Raw genomic sequence first — 17,899 nt, 5'->3', positions numbered from 1 at the left:
TCTACAGGGAAGACAAGTGTCCATGTTGTTCTCCACATGGAATTTTTCCCTAACTGATCCAGAGTATGTACAGTCAACACTCTGAGCTGCACTCAGTTACGTGGGGACTCGGTAAATTCTAGTTTATATGGGAGCAGATAGATGTAGCCAGCCAAGCAGGCGACAGAAGGACATACCTGTCAATCAGGGCAATTATGATGTTCTTTACATTGACATGCTGATGCAGTTCAGCACAGGAACGCAGGAAGGGGTTCAGGGTCTGAAGGTGGAACTCATCTGGGAAAACCTGGAAAACAAAATTGTCTCAGTTCAGTGCAAACATGGAATCCTCTGAGTTCAAGATGATGATTGACAGAGACGCAGCATAATACGCAACACTATGAGATTCAGCAGACATCTGAGAAGCTGAACTTTTAGTTTGTAATCACACATGATGCAGCTTATCATGCATGATGCAGGTTATCGTGTGTACATAGCTATGGGATGAACTTTGTCCCACTATGGAGTGAATCTGAGTTATTTATATTTGAATGTGAATTTTAACATTTGAATCTGAATATGCCATCCATCCATCCATCCATCTTCTGCCGCTTATCCGGGGTCGGGTCGCGGGGGCAGCAGCCTAAGCAGGGAAGCCCAGACTTCCCTCTCCCCAGCCACATTTGCCAACTCTGCGGGGGGGATCCCGAGGCGTTCCCAGGCCAGCCGAGAGATGTAATCCCTCCAGCGTGTCCTGGGTCTTCCCCGGGGTCTCCTCCCAGAGGGACTTGCCTGGAACACCTCACCAGGGAGGCGTCCAGGAGGCATCCTGACCAGATGCCCGAGCCACCTCAACTGGTTCCTCTCGATGCGAAGGAGCAGCGGCTCTACTCTGAGCCCCTCCTGGATGACTGAGCTCCTCACCCTATCTCTAAGGGAGAGCCCGGCCACCCTGCGGAGGAAACTCATTTCAGCCGCCTGTATACGAGATCTCGTTCTTTCGGTCACGACCCACAGCTCATGACCATAGGTGAGGGTAGGAACGTAGATCGACTGATAAATCGAGAGCTTCGCCTTCTGGCTCAGCTCCTTCTTCACCACGACAGACCAGCGCAGAGCCCGCATTACTGCAGACGCCGCACCGATCCGTCTGTCGATCTCACGCTCCATCCTTCCCTCACTCGTGAACAAGACCCCGAGATATTTAAACTCCTCCACTTGAGGCAGGACCTGACTCCCGACCCGGAGAGGGCAATCCACCCTATTCCGGCTGAGGACCATGGTCTCAGATTTTGAGGTGCTGATTCTCATCCCAGCCGCTTCACACTCGGCCGCGAATCGCTCAAGTGAGAGCTGGAGATCACGACCAGATGAAGCCAACAGGACCACGTCATCCGCAAAAAGCAGGGACCCAATCCTGAGGCCACCAAGTCGGATCCCCTCAACCCCTCGGCTACGCCTAGAAATTCTGTCCATATAAGTTATGAACAGAATCGGTGATAAAGGGCAGCCTTGGCGGAGTCCAACCCTCACCGGAAACTAATCCGACTTACTACCGGCAATGCGGACCAAGCTCTGACACCTGTCGTACAGGGACCAGACAGCTCGTACAAGGGGGTCCGGTACCCCATACTCCCGGAGTACCCCCCACAGGAGCCCCCGGGGGACACGGTCGAATGCCTTCTCCAGGTCCACAAAGCACATGTAGACTGGTTGGGCAAACTCCCATGCCCCCCCCAGGACCCCAGAGAGGGTATAGAGCTGGTCCACTGTTCCGCGACCAGGACGAAAACCACACTGCTCCTCCTCAATCTGGGATTCGACTATCCGGCGGACCCTCCTCTCCAGGACCCCTGAATAGACCTTACCAGGGAGGCTGAGGAGTGTGATTCCCCTGTAATTGGAACACACCCTCCGGTCCCCCTTCTTAAAAAGGGGGACCACCACCCCAGTCTGCCAATCCAGCGGTACTGCCCCCGATGTCCACGCGATGCTGCAGAGGCGTGTCAGCCAGGACAGCCCCATAGCATCCAGAGCCTTAAGGAACTCCGGGCGGATCTCATCCACCCCCGGGGCCTTGCCGCCAAGGAGCTTTTTGACCACCTCAGCGACTTCAGCCCCAGAGATAGGAGAGTCCACCCCTGAGTCCACCAGCTCTGCTCCCTCATGGGAAGACGTGTTGGTAGGATTGAGGAGGTCTTCGAAGTATTCCCTCCACCGACCCACAACGTCCCGAGTTGAGGTCAGCAGCACCCCATCTCCACTGTACACAGTATTGATGGAGCACTGCTTCCCCCCCCTGAGCCGCCGGATGGTGGACCAGAATCTCCTCGAAGCCGTCCGGAAGTCTTTCTCCATGGCCTCACCGAACTCCTCCCATGCCCGAGTTTTTGCCTCGGCAACGGCCGAAGCCGCATGCCGCTTAGCCCGTCGGTACCCATCAGCTGCCTCCAGAGTCCCACAGGCCAAGAAGGCCCGATAGGACTCCTCCTTCAGCTTGACGGCATCCCTCACCGCTGGTGTCCACCAACGAGTCCTGGGATTACCGCCACGACAGGCACCAACGACCTTGCAGCCACAGCTCCGGCTGGCCGCCTCAGCAATAGAGGCACGGAACACAGCCCATTCGGACTCAATGTCCCCCGCCTCACCCGGGACATGTTCGAAGCTCTGCTGAAGGTGGGAGTTGAAGCTCGCTCTGACAGGGGACTCAGCCAGACGTTCCCAGCAGACCCTCACAACACGTTTGGGCCTGCCAGCTCTGACCGGCTTCCTCCCCCACCATCTGAGCCAACTCACCACCAGGTGGTGATCAGTTGACAGCTCCGCCCCCCTCTTCACCCGAGTGTCCAAGGCATGTGGCCGCAGGTCCGACGATACGACTACAAAGTCGATCATCATGAACTGCGGCCCAGGGAATCCTGATGCCAGGTGTACATATGGACACTCTTATGCTGGAACATGGTGTTCGTTATAGACAATCCATGACGAGCACAGAAGTCCAATAACAAAACACCATTTGGGTTCAGAGGGGGGGGGACCATGCCTCCCAATCACTCCCCTCCAGGTCTCATTGTCATTGCCCACGTGAGCATTGAAGTCCCCCAGCAGAACAATGGAGTCCCCAGAAGGAGCACCCTCCAGCACTCCCTCCAAGGACCCCAGAAAGGGTGGGTACTCTGAACTGCTGTTCGGTGCATAAGCACAGACAACAGTCAGGACCCGTCCCCCCACCCGGAGGCGGAGGGAAACTACCCTTTCATCCACCGGGGTAAACCCCAACGTGCAGGCACCAAGCTGGGGGCTGATGAGAATGCCCACACCAGCTCGGCGCCTCTCACCATGAGCAACTCCAGAGTGGAAGAAGGTCCAGCCCCTCTCGAGGGTACTGGTTCCAGAGCCCAAGCCATGCGTCGAGGTGAGTCCAACTATATCTAGTCGGAACCGCTCAACCTCGCGCACCAGCTCAGGCTCCTTCCCCACCAGAGAGGTGACGTTCCACGTCCCTAGAGCCAGCTTCTGCAGCCGGGGATCGGACCGCCAGGGTCCCCGCCCCTTGCTGCCGCCCAGCTCACATTGCACCCGACCCCTACGGCTCCTCCCGCAGATGGTGAGCCCACGGGAATATGCTTGTTTGAATAATTGCTTTTAAAAAAATCATTTTGAAAAACTTTTTTAAATTGATTTTTTTTTAATGCGTATTGCAGTAAAATTGAAACTTTTGCATTTGAAACATGTTTTCCCTATTCATTTTCAGTTCTCCCCATTCAAACTCATATCTAAAAATCAAATTCAGATATGAAATGCAAACTTTGTGCCACACATCCGGGACCTGACATGAGGCAAAACTAGTTAATCGCAGATGGTGTAGCCTAATCTCAGTTTGAGAGGCTGAGATCTAAAAGCAGCGAACATCAAATGCTCTTTTTGCTTCGGTAACATTGGTAATATAAGGCGGCTTTCCTTTTTTTTTTTTTTTTTTTTTTTTGCCTCGGGTGTTAATCGATTTTCATTTGAATGATGAGCAATGAATAGATATGTACCTATCTATGTATCTATAACAGTATTTGCTGTTCTGCATCAGCCGATGTTAAACGATCAAGCCGGTAGAAACAGGTCAGCTTGGCACTCGCTTTCAGCAATCGTCTCATTTATTGACAATCAAGCTATTTTATGTCCTATTAAGTCTCTACTGTACTGACCAGCTACAGAGGCAATGGCTCGGTTCACTCTATTTGTTTGACGCGCTGTCACTTTTACAAATGGTGCAGATAGGTTACATGTATTTCTTACTTTATTAGTGAACATACATAGATGACATTCACCGCCTGATAAACTGGGCAAGATTAAGTTTCAGAAGTACTGTAACCATATGTGATGTAGCCTATAAACTGGTCAACAAACATTACAGCTACCCAGCCCTCCTCTCCCGCAAAATGCCAGACTGGCTGACAAGGCCTGAACTGTTCAAACCGACACCAAGCTACATCCATGTGATCCTACTCCACATCACCATGGCAACCACATAACACAAACCATCTAGTCAGTGATAATTACCCCCCTAAACAATATTTATAGCTCTTACAGCCGCTGCCTGCATACCTTCACATACCAGCAGAGGTGCAACCTTGAGGGAAAAAAAATACTTAAAACAAGCAGTCATATTTTTGGGAATTGAGTATTGAATATACGATATTGAATGACCAACAAAAATGTACAAATTCTAAACTGAAACAGTTGTCTAAGCCACAGGTGTCAAACTCCAGTCCTCGAGGGCCGGTATCCTGCAGGTTTTTGTTGTCTCCATGCTCAAACACACCTGCCCAACATTCATAAATAGGTTGACAAGAAGCTGCTGGATCCATTTGATTTGAATCAGCTGTGTTGGTAGAAGGAAACAACAAAAACCTGCAGGATATCGGCCCTCGAGGCCTGGAGTTTGACACCCCTGGTCTAAGCAGTGAGACTGTGTTTGTCTGTCTGGTCTCAGCACAGGTCAGTTTATCCTTGTGTGACAATAAGCCGATACAAACAGAAGTTCACTGAGATGTTGATGCTGGAAAGGGCTCTCAATTTTCACATTTTAAAACTCATGTTAAACACACATTTAAAAGGCTGCTGCACTGTCTCAGCTTTGACCCATTAGTAATTCATTTTCTTTATATTGTTCTGAATTTGGAGTTGTGTTTGTTCCTCCTGCTTTAGTTGCAACGTATTTTAGTATTTCATTTAGGGCAGGGCGATATGGCCTAAAAAACAAAATTTTCGATTTTTTTTTAAACCCAATCTGATTTCCAATTTTAACCAACCTAATCAATTATTATTATTAGTTATCCATGGATTTGCTTACCATAGTCCCACACAGTAAAGACTTTAGAAAAAATGTGTACTGTGTTTACAGGGTTTTTTTTTTTTGGGGGGGGGGGGTTTCAACAAAACAAAACTTCTCGTTGTCTATTTTATGCTTAACAACCGTTGTCAAGCTACAACGCATTTGGCTATTTCACCTGTCAAAAGCCAGCGTTGTCATGGTGACGCTCGTGGAGGTATCCACCTGGAACTTATGGAGCTTCTCACATAACAAAGCAGGCTGAATGGTATTAAAAGCACTTGAGAAATGAAAGAACATGACCCTCAGAGTGCTGCCTGAATGGTCCAGATGAGAGTGTGCTCTCTGGAGCAGGTATATGATGGCATCTTCAACCCCAAGTCCATTACGATATGCAAACTGTAATGGGTCCTGAAAGGTGTTTACTTGCTTGTTGAGGTGAGCCAGTAAGAGTCTCTCCAGGACTTTCATGATGTGAGATGTCAGGGCAACTGGTCTGTAGTCACTTGGTTCAGCTGGTTGTGTTTTTTTAGACACTGGAACAAGGCAGGAGGTTTTCCACAGCACTGGGACTCTATTTTGTCTCAGACTGGTGTTGAAAAGGTGCTGGAGAATCGGACATAGTTGTTTTGAGCAGGTCTTGAGAACTCTGGGACTGACACCATCTGGACCTGCAGCCTTGTTCTGGTTCAGTTTCTCAAGTTGCTTCATAACCTGATTGCAGGAGACAAACAAGGTGGAGGTCTCAGGATGTCCTGATGTGGAGGGAGATGAAGCTGTGTTCTGGTCCATGACTGAGCTGCAGGGTGACAGATTGGAGGCGTGACAGGAAAGCAGTGGGCTTATGGAGGGTGTGTGGTCTGTTGGGCTGGAGGTAGGGGGTGAACTGAACCTGTTGAAGAATATGTTCAGCTCATTAGCTCTGTCCAGACCTCCATCAGGCTGGTCCCCCTTTAACTTGAAGCCAGTGATCTTCATTATGTTTTCCCCTCTGTCTGTAAAGCGTCTTGAGATGGCATTGCCGTGATTTGACGCTATATAAATAAAGTTGAATTGAATTGAATTCTTCATTCCAGACCACACATCCCTCACGTTATTCTGCTGGAGCTGACTTTCTAACTTCTTCCTGTAGTCCTCCTTGCACTTCTTAGTTTGGGTTTTAAGTTGTTTTTGTGTTGCCCTCAATAACTCCCTGTCTCCATCCCTGAAGGCTTTCTTTTTGATGTTCAGCAGCTTTTTCAGGTCACTGGTGATCCAGGGTTTGTTATTGGGGAAGCACCTCACTGTTCTTGTTGGGACGATGCTGTCCACACAGAAGTTTATGTAATCTGTCACACACTCAGTCATGGCGTTGATGTCGTCTCCATGAGGTTCACAGAGGACGTTCCAGTCTGTAGCCTCAAAGCCTCCTCTAAGAGCATCTTCAGCTTCAGCAGACCAGATTTTGATAGTCTTTGTGATGACTGGTTGCTGCTGAACGATGGGCTTGTAGGTGGAGGTGAGAAGAACCAGATTATGGTCAGATCTTCCTAAAGGAGGCAGGGCAGAACAACTGGATCCATTATTCATATTTGCATAAAATAAGTCCAACATCTTATTTTCTCTGGTGGAGCAGCTGACAAACTGCTGGAATGTTGGTAGAGTTGCAGAGAGGGAGATGTTGAAGTATCCGGAGACTGCCATGAATGAGTTTGGATGCTGTGTTTGTAGCCGAGCAACGACGGAGCTGATGATGATGATGAGCACTCGAACTCATGCGTAACGGCACTGGATCGCGACTGGAGCTGGTTGTGGTTCTGGAGCTCATCTGTAAGTGGGAAACATCTTGGAGAAGCAGTTGCTTGGTTTTGGTGGGAACTGACCCCCGATTCGGCTGTTTCGGAGTCCGACAGAGAGACCACTAAGGACACAAAGCTGAGCCAAACGAAGCTTAGCTTGACCCAAAACTAAGCTGTTATATGAATCTGGCTCCCTGACTGGCCTTGGCCAGGCTGGTTATTACGTCTCCTGGAATGTAATGCTGTCTGATGCTCAGTCCCCCTCCTAACCCCCATCCCTTCTCAGGCCTGTGGAACTTAAACTGAACTCAGCTCTGAAGGCCGCGTTTACATCAGATGGAACAGATGAACTGGGGAAAGTTCTCAGACTCACTCACTGAACGCACACACTCACACACACTCACTGTCACAGACACACTCTCCTATCTCTCACCGCCTTCTCCAGACTTCGCCCCTCCCTCCACTCACGGACGGCGAGTTGGATGGGCGTGCTGCTTGGCTGGCTGCAACCTCACTGGCTGTCTGGGAGACCCTACCCACTCTCCCTCCCATACTGTGTGTTGTCTATTGTCTGAACTTGTGTTTATGCTTTGAGGTGTGTTTTTTTGTGGCATCTTTATCCTTCCTCTTTAGGTGAAGTGTAGAGATACTTCTTTTATTTTTTTAACACCCACCCATCCTTCCTCATGTCATCTTGTCCTCATTTATAAGGCAGCGCCGGTTAAAAAACTGGCTGCAGGGCTGAAGTATCAGTCCATCCTGTAAACTTGTCAAATGTAAATGTCTGTATGTCTAACCTTGGAACCTTGAATTTCCCCTCGGGGATAAATAAAGGATCTTTGATTTGATTTCTCCTCTGTCTCACTCCCCCTCTGCATCCTCTTCTCTTTCTTTTCAACTTCATCGTGTTTTGATGTGTAGTTTCGCTGATAATCCTGATTTGGGAGAGTTTAATTAGTTGATCGCGATTGGAAACAAGTCTTTCGTTGCCATGGAGACTCATCATAACAAGTCTTGAGAGAGTCAAAAATATGCAGAAAAATCTCTCTTGCAGCACACCCTCCAAACCGGCATGAAATCCTCAGAAAAAAAGACCTAATTTGAGCTAATACCTATATTTATCAGACAGCGCAATTTAGAACGGAATGAAATAAACAAGGAAAGCCCTCTTATTATTATATTACAAATGTTTCAGAAGCATAAACAGCATTTGCCGTTTGCCGCTTTTGGAACTTTGTCTCTCAAACAGAGGTTAGGCTACACCATCTGCTATCAACTAGTTTTGCCTCAATCTAGGTCCCGGATGTGTGGCACCAAAGTTTGAATTTCAGATCTAAATTTGAATTTTACATCTGAATCTGGTGAGAACTGAAACTAAACTAGGAAAATGAATTAGGGAAAAAAGTTTAAATTTTACTTGAATACACATCTAAAAACAAAGATTCAATTTCAAATGCTCAGCAATAATTCAAACAGGCATTTTCAAATTCAAATGGAACAATTCATATTCAAATATAAAGAATTAAGATTCGCTCCCTAGTGGCACAAAGTTTATCCCATACATAGCAGACGTACATGTAGACTTACAGCACGTTTATTAGTACAGGCTCCACACGAGGAGGTGATGACTACGCATTTCAGCCAAAACAGATCATCTTCAACACTCTGATTCAGGACAGAAGCAGTCTACCTGGATGATGCACTCCATCAGATATTCCTGAGCCAAGGAGTCTCTGCAGTTCACCACCTGCTCCAGCACCCCAGGAAGAACGATCTGTGGAAAGAAGGCAGAAGGACAATTACCCGTTTGTAAACAACCATATCTGCCATCCCATCATCACTCACACACCTGCTTGTACTTGTCGACATTGACGCCCTCCAGTTGGCTGAGGCGAACCAGATTGGTGCCCACCAGGATCCGGAGCTCTTGGCGTTCCTTCTCTCTCTTCTCTCGGTCTCTGCTGTGACCCTGATGCTGCATTCGAACCCACAATTTGTTCATTTCAGCAAAATTCAGAAGGACAAAGTCGATGGAGTCGTTGATATCTCCAGTCATCTCCTCGGATCCCCTGTGGAGTTTATGGGATACTTTTAGAGTAAGGATGACCCGAAGAGGTCATTTTCAAGGTCAGATGGCAGGTAAAGTGTCTGGCTTTGGGCTGAAGTACTGAATACTGGTCCCAGACCTCTACATGGTCTGGGACTGTGATGTGGACAAGAAGGAACAAAATGTGACGCCTTACTCTGACTGCTCTCCATCATCTGGAAGTATGTTGCGAGTACACTGCAGCAGGTAATTTCTGAGAAACAGGCCCCTGAGTGGGTGCTGGACACCACGGCACATCTCTACCAGGTCTTTGAGAATGTCCTTACGAGACTGAGGGAAGGAACGAACGTAAACCACACCCACCGTAATCAGCAGGTAGCTGAGAAGAGAGAGAGAGCTATGGAATTACTGAGGACACAGCATTTAGATGACGAAGCTCAGACAGAGATATACTTACAGTCTGGGAATGATGTTGCCTGCATACTGGACCAGCTCATAAAGATCTGCCACTTTACGTCCCTTAGCAAACTCGTCGGTCAGATAAACCTCCAGATAGTGGAGTTCGTCAGAGATAGCCATGTCTGCAGACACTGTTAGGGAGCTGAATAACTCTATCGATATGATCGACAGACCAGTTTACACTGATCCAGACAACTACTAATCGTAACCCAGGAATACAGAAATACCACTTTAAATAAAATAAAACCCTAAATCCCTTCCTCTTTTTCTAACCCCTCATCATCATCAGTCCTCTTTATTCCTGCTCAGAAAGAGAGCAAGATATGACTCATCCATCCAGCCATCCATCCCTTTTCTGTTTATGAAGCATCGTGGTTTTTTACACAATTAGTTATACCACATCAGCATTCATACATCTCTGCTGTTGCTAGATAATTGGAGATTAAGTTGTGGTTGTCATCCTTTACAATTTTGTCAAATTATACACATTACCCACATGCCCCTGGGACTTTCAAGCCCTGATCAGGTTCTGGTTAATAAGGTTTGTTAATTGATCAGAAAGTGAAGGATACAGAGCTCGTAGTAGCTCTTTGGAGAAAGCATGGAGGTTCTCAGCTCTCCCAGCATGTTGGAAGCATGCTTTAGAGCATCCATCAGCTTGTTCTTGTCCTGCAGGACACAACAGTCAGCACATAATTCCAGGTAGAAAAACCATTCTGCAAGAATAAACTGCATGCAGAGTTACATGTGAGGCAGCTAATTTAGTTTTTATCTCAGTTTTCTACAGTTGTTAACGACTTAGTGGACAAGTGATCGCTGCATAAAAACATTATCTCCACAAGGTTGTCCTGACCTTTAATATGTTTAATCAGTAGCACAGCAAGAACAACCAACTGGATTATAAGTGGAGTGGAAAATAATTAGACTGTCGGCTGAAACTGATAGAGAAGCACAAAGATCGCAATCAGGACCATTAACCCACCAGGCATCGCTTCATTTGGAAGGACTGGACTTTGACAGCCTGCACGGCTTCATCAAGAAGCTTCTCCTGCTCATCCTGAGGAGACTGCTGAGTGGTTGGCTGCAACAAAACAATACAAACTAAGAAGTAACTCTTTCATTTACTTTATATTATTTTACCACATATGATCAAAACTTAAAAATAAAAAGATAGTATCCAGCTTTTTTTCCCCCCGCATACAGAGATTCCTCCTGATGTTCTGAAGATCCATAAAATGCAGTGGTTTCACCATCTGATATGTTGTTTTTTTTTTTTTCTTTTTCTTATTTTAAATCTTCTTCTGGGATAAAATATGACTTTAAGTAACTAAAATCCCTGTTCATGTGTTTAACTGTGAAATAACAGGAACTGTAGTTTTGTTTGATTTGAGGGTTGTTTGGTGTGGTTTGTTTTTTTTTTGGGTAACAAATGAATGAAAAAAAAAAGGCTTTTTAAAACTAAACACTGATTAATAAAGTGGAAAACATCGAGAAAAACCATTGATGATGTTCAGAACAGAACGATGAGAACGCATAAGAGCCGGTTCTTCTAAAAGAGTTGAATCTGAAAAGAACCGAGTCCAGTCGTTCTTGTACTGACGAAAATGGTGTTATTTGAAAAATCTGACCAGCGCTCATCTTGACAACCAATTCGAGATTACCAGGTTTTTTAATGGCTAAATAAACTAAATAACTCCTTGTACTGATTCTTCCCTTGCCGAGTTTATTTTTTTTCTATTAAAACTAGGAAACATTCTTCACACATCCGTGTGTGGTGTGAACTTTTCCATAACAAATATGCTTTGCGGCTGCACGGAAATGTGTGAAAAATGTGTTCTGATCTTACAGCTGTCTGGTCAGAGTAAAAAAAATGGACATGTTCTTGACTTTTTTTTAAGGTCAGACCAAAATGCAAAACATTCCCGGTGACAGCAGGATATGACACAGCTAGCTAAAGCTGGCCTTAGTTGTTACATATTTTTTAAACTGTTTTGATTCGGAAATCTTTAAAGTAATCATACATATGGTTACGGGAATAGTGGAAAATAAGATACCATCATTTGTAGTTTAAAGATATTTTGAAATAATCTGAAACATCACTAGAATGTTTCAATGTTGCTAAGCTAGCATGCTAACTGCGCTAGGCCAGAGCTGCAGTCTCTTTCATCCCCAACTTTAGGTCAGAACTAGTCACACGGAGGACTACCTCCTCCACTGGCTCACTCTAAAACACGCAAAAGTCTAAAGCAAACGCGCTATTGTAAACTATTTACATTTTAAACTGCTTACCATGGTTATGGGAGGTGTATCTGATCAGCCCGAGACGCTCGTCAGTCATGTGACCCACCGCTGCGACGCATCACGAGCGAAAAGGCGGAGCCTGTTTTTAAACGTTCACTTCACAGCCTGTATACGGTCTGAGGTTCACTTCCTTTTCGTTCTTTTCCTGGTTAAAGCTGTCCTGTCCAGCACATGGTCCTGCACCAAGACAGCGGAATGATGCTCTGGATATGCATATGAAGCTCCTCATAATTCTTAAATTGTATTCTTTATTATTGTTGTTGTTGTTTATGTTATTATTACTTCCATCATGCATATGTTTTTGTTTTGTTTTTTGTCATTTCTGCAAAAGAAAGTAAAAATAAATGAAGGTAGAAAGTAAAAAAAAAAACAAGCCACACAGCAACTGCAACAAATACTTAACAGATAAACTGAACATCTTCTAGGTCTGTAAAGAAGCATTAAAAGCTTTTAAGAAAACACAACAGGCATCATCTGTTGGAAAAACTGTAAAAATGAACACACAAACACAACAGCACCATGTGTATGTGTGTGGGTGTGTATGTGTAGTGTTAGTCTGTGTACAGTGGTATGCATGTGTGTTGTGTGTATGTACTAAATATTAGAGGTGACTTGTGTTGAGTGATCATGCAAATACATTTCCACGCCTCCTGAGGATCAGGGCCGAATCAAGAGGGTCCCGAGTCCCGGGCAACACAGAAGGCAGAGCAAGACCACCCACCGCAGGACAGTCACACCCCTGTCCAGAAGGAGGCAGAGCAAAGCTGCACCACAACACAAAAATTATTGTTTGCGCTGCTATAGTTTTTGAGATATGAAAATTATTTCAATATCTGTCTGACAGCACACAAGCTTCCTGTTGTTGTCCGAATGAACTAAAAAATGCAGTATAAACATGGCACAAACATTTTCAGTTCATTTGGACAACAACGGGGGCTGTCTGCCCTCAGATTGACCATGTGAACAATGTTTAACATTTCCAATGAAAAAAAAGTGCACAAATGATTGAGACTCTTCTCATAAGGGTGTATTGAGGATGGGGGGCCAACTTTATGCAGGCTGTGTGTGTCAACATGAGGTAACTATGGCACTTGTAACGGGCACAAAGTGCGATATTGACTTGAACACTACTCATGCAAACAAGGACGGAAACACAAGACTGGAGGTAAACACAATGGAAGATAGTTTTGAGGGATTAAGGACAGTGTTGTGCCAAACACAGCAGCCCCACATAATTGCCACAAAAACGGTCCACAAAACGAGATGAGGAAGTTCAATAATCAGACTCAGGTGTTTTGGAGGAGGAATGTGTGTTTAACATGCAGAGCAGGGGATTCTGAGGACCTGGATTTAGAAACACTGCATTCAGTCCTCAGATGAAAAGTTAACTGTGCTGTAATGGACCCAGGTTAAAAACAAATACCCTGAAAGAGGGAATTTCTAAAAAAGAGAAAAATTAAGTTCGACAAAAGGCATCAAAGTTTGAAATTGAAAGTGAGATAATAATTTTGTTTACACTGAAAAACCGGAATTATGCATTTATGTGTCAGCCACTTATTAAATACTGTATATTGCACACCACTTTAACAACTAGCGAATAAAATCATCATACAACTGCTTAGTAAATGTGTCTTTGTCTTACTTTTATTATCTTCTAGGACAGGGGTGCTCAAGTTAGGTCCTCAAGATCTACAATCCTCCAGCTTTTAGGTGCAACCCTTCTCCAACACACCCAAATCAAATAAATGTCTTTTTACCAGGTCTCTACTGTACTGGCACCCCTGTTCTAGGAAAAGTTTTGTTTTAAATAAATGGCTCCACTAAAGATGATTAAAATCATCAAAGAGATGGCAGATGCTCTTTTTATGGCCTTTCAGGCACTCAGACGCTCACACTGGATGCTCACCTTGGACAAAAGAAGACCAGAGATGCCTAAATGTCTTTAGATATCGACATCTGGGTAAGCCTAGCTAGGGAGATATTTTGTTTTTAAGTTTTAGCTCATTTGACCAAGTCTTTTTTTGTTGTTGTTGCTACCACTGACAGGCTCACACATTGCTCAGTCACACAAGTACTGGATGTGTGTGCCATCCAGACTGTTATTGTAGAATAGGGAATGATTCATTCATTCATTTTCCAAACCGCTTAATCCAATTCAGGGTCGCGGGGAAGCTGGAGCCTATCCCAGCTGGCTTTGGGCGACAGGCAGGGTACACCCTGGACAGCTCGCCAGTCCATCGCAGGGCCACACACAGAGAGATGAACAACCACTCATGCTCACACTCACTCCTAGGGGCAATTTAGAGTGACCAATTAACCTAACATGCATGTGTTCGGATGGTGGGAGGAAGCTGGAGTACCTGGAGAGAACCCACGCATACACGGGGAGAACATGCAAACTCCACATAGAAAGGCCACTGACCAAACCAGCCAAGGATTGAACCAGTGACCTTCTTGCTGTGAGGCCACAGTGCTAACCACTGCGCCACCATGCAGCCCGAATAGGGAATGAGTTTCTTTAAAAAAAAAAAAAAATCAACAAAATTGAGAAAAAAAAATGTAATGTTCTCTGTGTTTGTTGTTTGTTCTTGATTTTTTTTTTTTTTAATATAAATGTGAGGTTATTGTTTGAGGGACTGCCACCTTATTGTGGTCTGGAGTTTGATGTTCTGTCCTGCTTTTGTTGTTTGTGATAGGCCTAGCTATTTCAGCTTAGTTTAAAAGTTTAGTTAATTGTTATTCAGCTGTCTCATAAGACATTTGTTATGTTGTTGTTTGTTAAAACTTTGATGATTGATATTTGTTATGTTTTTCTTATTTAATTTTTATAATCCATTTTCCCCCTGAGGGATGGCCACCATATTGTGGTCAGGGGGTTTGCGTGCCTCAGTGACCTTAAGAACAATACCAACAGGCACTTTAATTTCTGGTGAAACCCCCAAGCTGGACAGGTCTTAGGTTAGAGGCCTGACAAAGTGCAATCAGAATTTTCACACTTATAAACAACAACAACAAAAAAAAAACCGCTGAAGCATGAGGTGCATGCACAATGCCCCGTTCCCATTTCTGCCTGCTCTCTCGTATGCATTCCTAGAGGTGGCCTTGGGCTCACCATCTGTGGGAGGAGCCGTAGGGGTCGAGTACAATGTGAGCTGAGCAGTGGCAAGAGGCGGGGACCCTGGTGGTCCGATCCTCGGCAACAGAAACTGGCTCTCGGGACGTGGAACGCCACCTCTCTGGTGGGGAAGAAGACTGAGCTTGTGCGTGAGGTTGAACGGTTCCAGCTGGACATATTTGGACTCACCTTGACGCATAGTTTGGACTCTGGAACCAGTATAATCGATAAGGGCTGGACTTTCTTCCACTCTGGAGTTACCCATAATGAGAGGTGCCGAGCAGGTGTGGGCATTCTCAGTGGCCTGGCTCCGTGTTTGTACTTTGGGGTTTACCCCAGTGAACTAGTAGTAGCTTTCCTCCACCTTCAGACGGGTTCTGACTGTTGTCTGTGCTTATGCACCAAACAACAGTTCAGAGCACCCTTTCTGGAGTCCTTGGGGGGAGTGTTGGAGGGTGCTCCTTCTTGGGACTCCCATGTTCTGATGCATTGCAGGTAATGACAGTGAGACCTGGAAGGGTTGCATTAATGTTTGTCCCGATGAATGCATGGACAGAAGCCCATCAAGGTTGCTCAATGAACATAAAAGACGGTACACTTGGTTTAAACCAAATGGTCAGAGCCAATCCAGAATCGATTACTGGTTAATTTCTGAACCACTCTCTCAGATGGATGTAAACACTATATAGGGAGCAGTCCATTGAGTGATCAATGTTGTATACACTTGCATTTATCCAGAAATCGAATGGAAAATAAGGATAAAGGATACTGAAAAATCCAATGCCTCCCGACTGGAGAATGAATAATACTGTAATGACAATATATCTTGCAGAAGAGACTAAATTTGGGCAAAGACATATGGGAATACTTGAAATTCAGCATAAGAAAGTACGCAAATAGTTTCAGTAAAAGAAATAGTTAAAGGTACTAATTGAGAAAAAACATTACAAAAGAACTCCTTTCATATTATATTAAATCTAATTGGAACAAAGAGGACCATGTAAGGATAAATTCCCTGCAATCTTAGTTGGATGAGCTTTAGCTTAAAAAAGCAGAAAGAGTGTTTATAAGGTCCAGAGCCAACTGGATGGAAAAAGGTGAAATAAAATACCTCATACTTTTGTAAACTAGAAAAACTTAGACAAGAATATAATGCTATCAACTCAATACTAATAAATGATCAAAAAATTACCAATCCACATAAAAAGAGAAATATTTTAATTTCATTGTAATATTCACACATTTTCAGAATCGGGTGAAAAAGTTTTCTTTGAAAAAATACAAAATATAACGATGATTACAAAAATATATGTGATCAGGGACTAAGGATTGAAGAATTGAATGTAGTTATTAAAAAGATAGCTCTAAACCAGTCCTTATGGGTTGACCGTGAATTTCTACCAACACTTTTGGACTGAACTGAGAGAGTTGTTATTCTGGGCAATCCTTTTCCATTAGTATCAGCTTGTCTCAACTTAACTCACCTTGGCTCGGTTTGTAGGGTTTTCCACTAGGCTTTTGTACCCGTTTACTGGTACTTTTTCTGTAACTCCTCAACCCAGGTTCTCAGCGAGCTGAGTCGGGTTGTGTGTGACTTCGCAAGACTGCATGCCGCTATTGGACAGGGGCGCGGCCAATCAGAGGTCAGGGAGTGATATAATTGGAAGAGCTACTCCAACTTGCAAGTTGTTAACATTAGATTACAAGCAACTGTGCTACAAAAGTCTGTTTCGTTGGAGACATTTCTTTTGCTGAGAAAATGATACAGAGGGAACTAGATGGAGCAACATGAAATGAAAAAAATCTATCAAGAACTTTCCGACTCAATGGCCATGGCTAGGAGTTTTCAGCAGTGACGAGAGAAGCTAAAAAAGCTCAAAAGTGACTTTCGGCAGGTCAAGAACCACAATGGTCGGAATGGATCAAACACATGAGACTGGAAGTGGTTCCAACAATGGATACAAGTTGTTGCTTTTTTTTAAACAACTTTATGAAAGTTTACATAACAATTACAAAATAATGACAAAATTAGGGAGAACAGAACATGGGGGCCACATACAGAAAAGGATAACATTTTCTTAAGAATAGAAGGGAATAAAAGCAGAAAACAAGAATGAAGAGCACAAAGAGATGTATTACAAATTATGTTAAAGATTTACAACAAAAAAAGTTTTTACAGGGTCAAATATTTGTTGATTAAGGTTGTAGTTTTCATAGCTTTAGAATTCTTTGAATTTTTTATGGAGATTGAGTATTTCCCAATATCACAAATAAAAATAAGGCTTACAATTAGAGTATTTACATTTATGGAGGTAAAAGCCAAAATGAAAATAAAGTCAATCAAAAAGAAATAGCTGTTTTCCTTATGATCATAGAAACCAAATACAATATTCTTGAATGAAAAAGAAAAGTCAGAAAGAAGATTATTTAGCAAGAAATTAAGGAGATGGGACCAGAATGTTTTGACATGGGAGCAAGTCCAAAACATATGCACCAAAATTTCAGGTAAACTACCACAAAAAGAGCAGCTGGTGTCAAGATCCTTTTTAAATCTTTGTGAAATAAAGGTCTTTCATCAATATGAAGCTGAATTACGTGTTATCTGTAAAAAACACATTAAGGTCCATCTCTTATATTATCCTTACCTTTACCAGTTCACATATCAGTCACAGAAATTTGTTTGCCATTAATAATAGCATGCGCCCCTCGGAATCCGGCTCTTTTCCCTTCTTTCCTGGCCTGCTCCACGACCGGCCATAGTTTGTTGCTTGCTTCTTTGGTGGTTTGGGTGAGATCCTCCAATATCCAAATCTTTTTCTGCTTGAGCACGGTGGATGTTCTGGCTTCTCTCCAGATCTTGTTTTGGTGCGACCGTGAGATAAACTGCACGA

At 44.4% G+C, this 17,899-nt stretch overlaps 1 protein-coding gene across 1 annotated transcript in view; it reads right to left on the bottom strand.

The window, feature by feature from the left end:
- vps35 (VPS35 retromer complex component) overlaps positions 1-11,938 on the bottom strand; it is a 31,620-nt gene extending 19,682 nt beyond the window's left edge. Inside the window, exons 1-8 of the mRNA XM_079243687.1 lie at positions 11,882-11,938; positions 10,575-10,673; positions 10,165-10,261; positions 9,591-9,714; positions 9,330-9,512; positions 8,936-9,155; positions 8,777-8,860; positions 177-286 (exon numbers count right to left, since the gene is read on the bottom strand). Coding sequence (XP_079099813.1) covers positions 177-286; positions 8,777-8,860; positions 8,936-9,155; positions 9,330-9,512; positions 9,591-9,714; positions 10,165-10,261; positions 10,575-10,673; positions 11,882-11,884 — 920 coding nt within the window. The 5' untranslated portion in view covers positions 11,885-11,938. The remainder of the gene's footprint in view (positions 1-176; positions 287-8,776; positions 8,861-8,935; positions 9,156-9,329; positions 9,513-9,590; positions 9,715-10,164; positions 10,262-10,574; positions 10,674-11,881) is intronic.
- Between the last annotated feature and the right edge of the window lie 5,961 nt (positions 11,939-17,899).

This window comes from Telmatherina bonti (genome assembly GCF_933228915.1).
Source record: "Telmatherina bonti genome assembly, chromosome: 1".
NCBI classification, from domain to species: domain Eukaryota; kingdom Metazoa; phylum Chordata; class Actinopteri; order Atheriniformes; family Telmatherinidae; genus Telmatherina; species Telmatherina bonti.
This window is presented reverse-complemented; position numbering and strand designations above follow the sequence as displayed.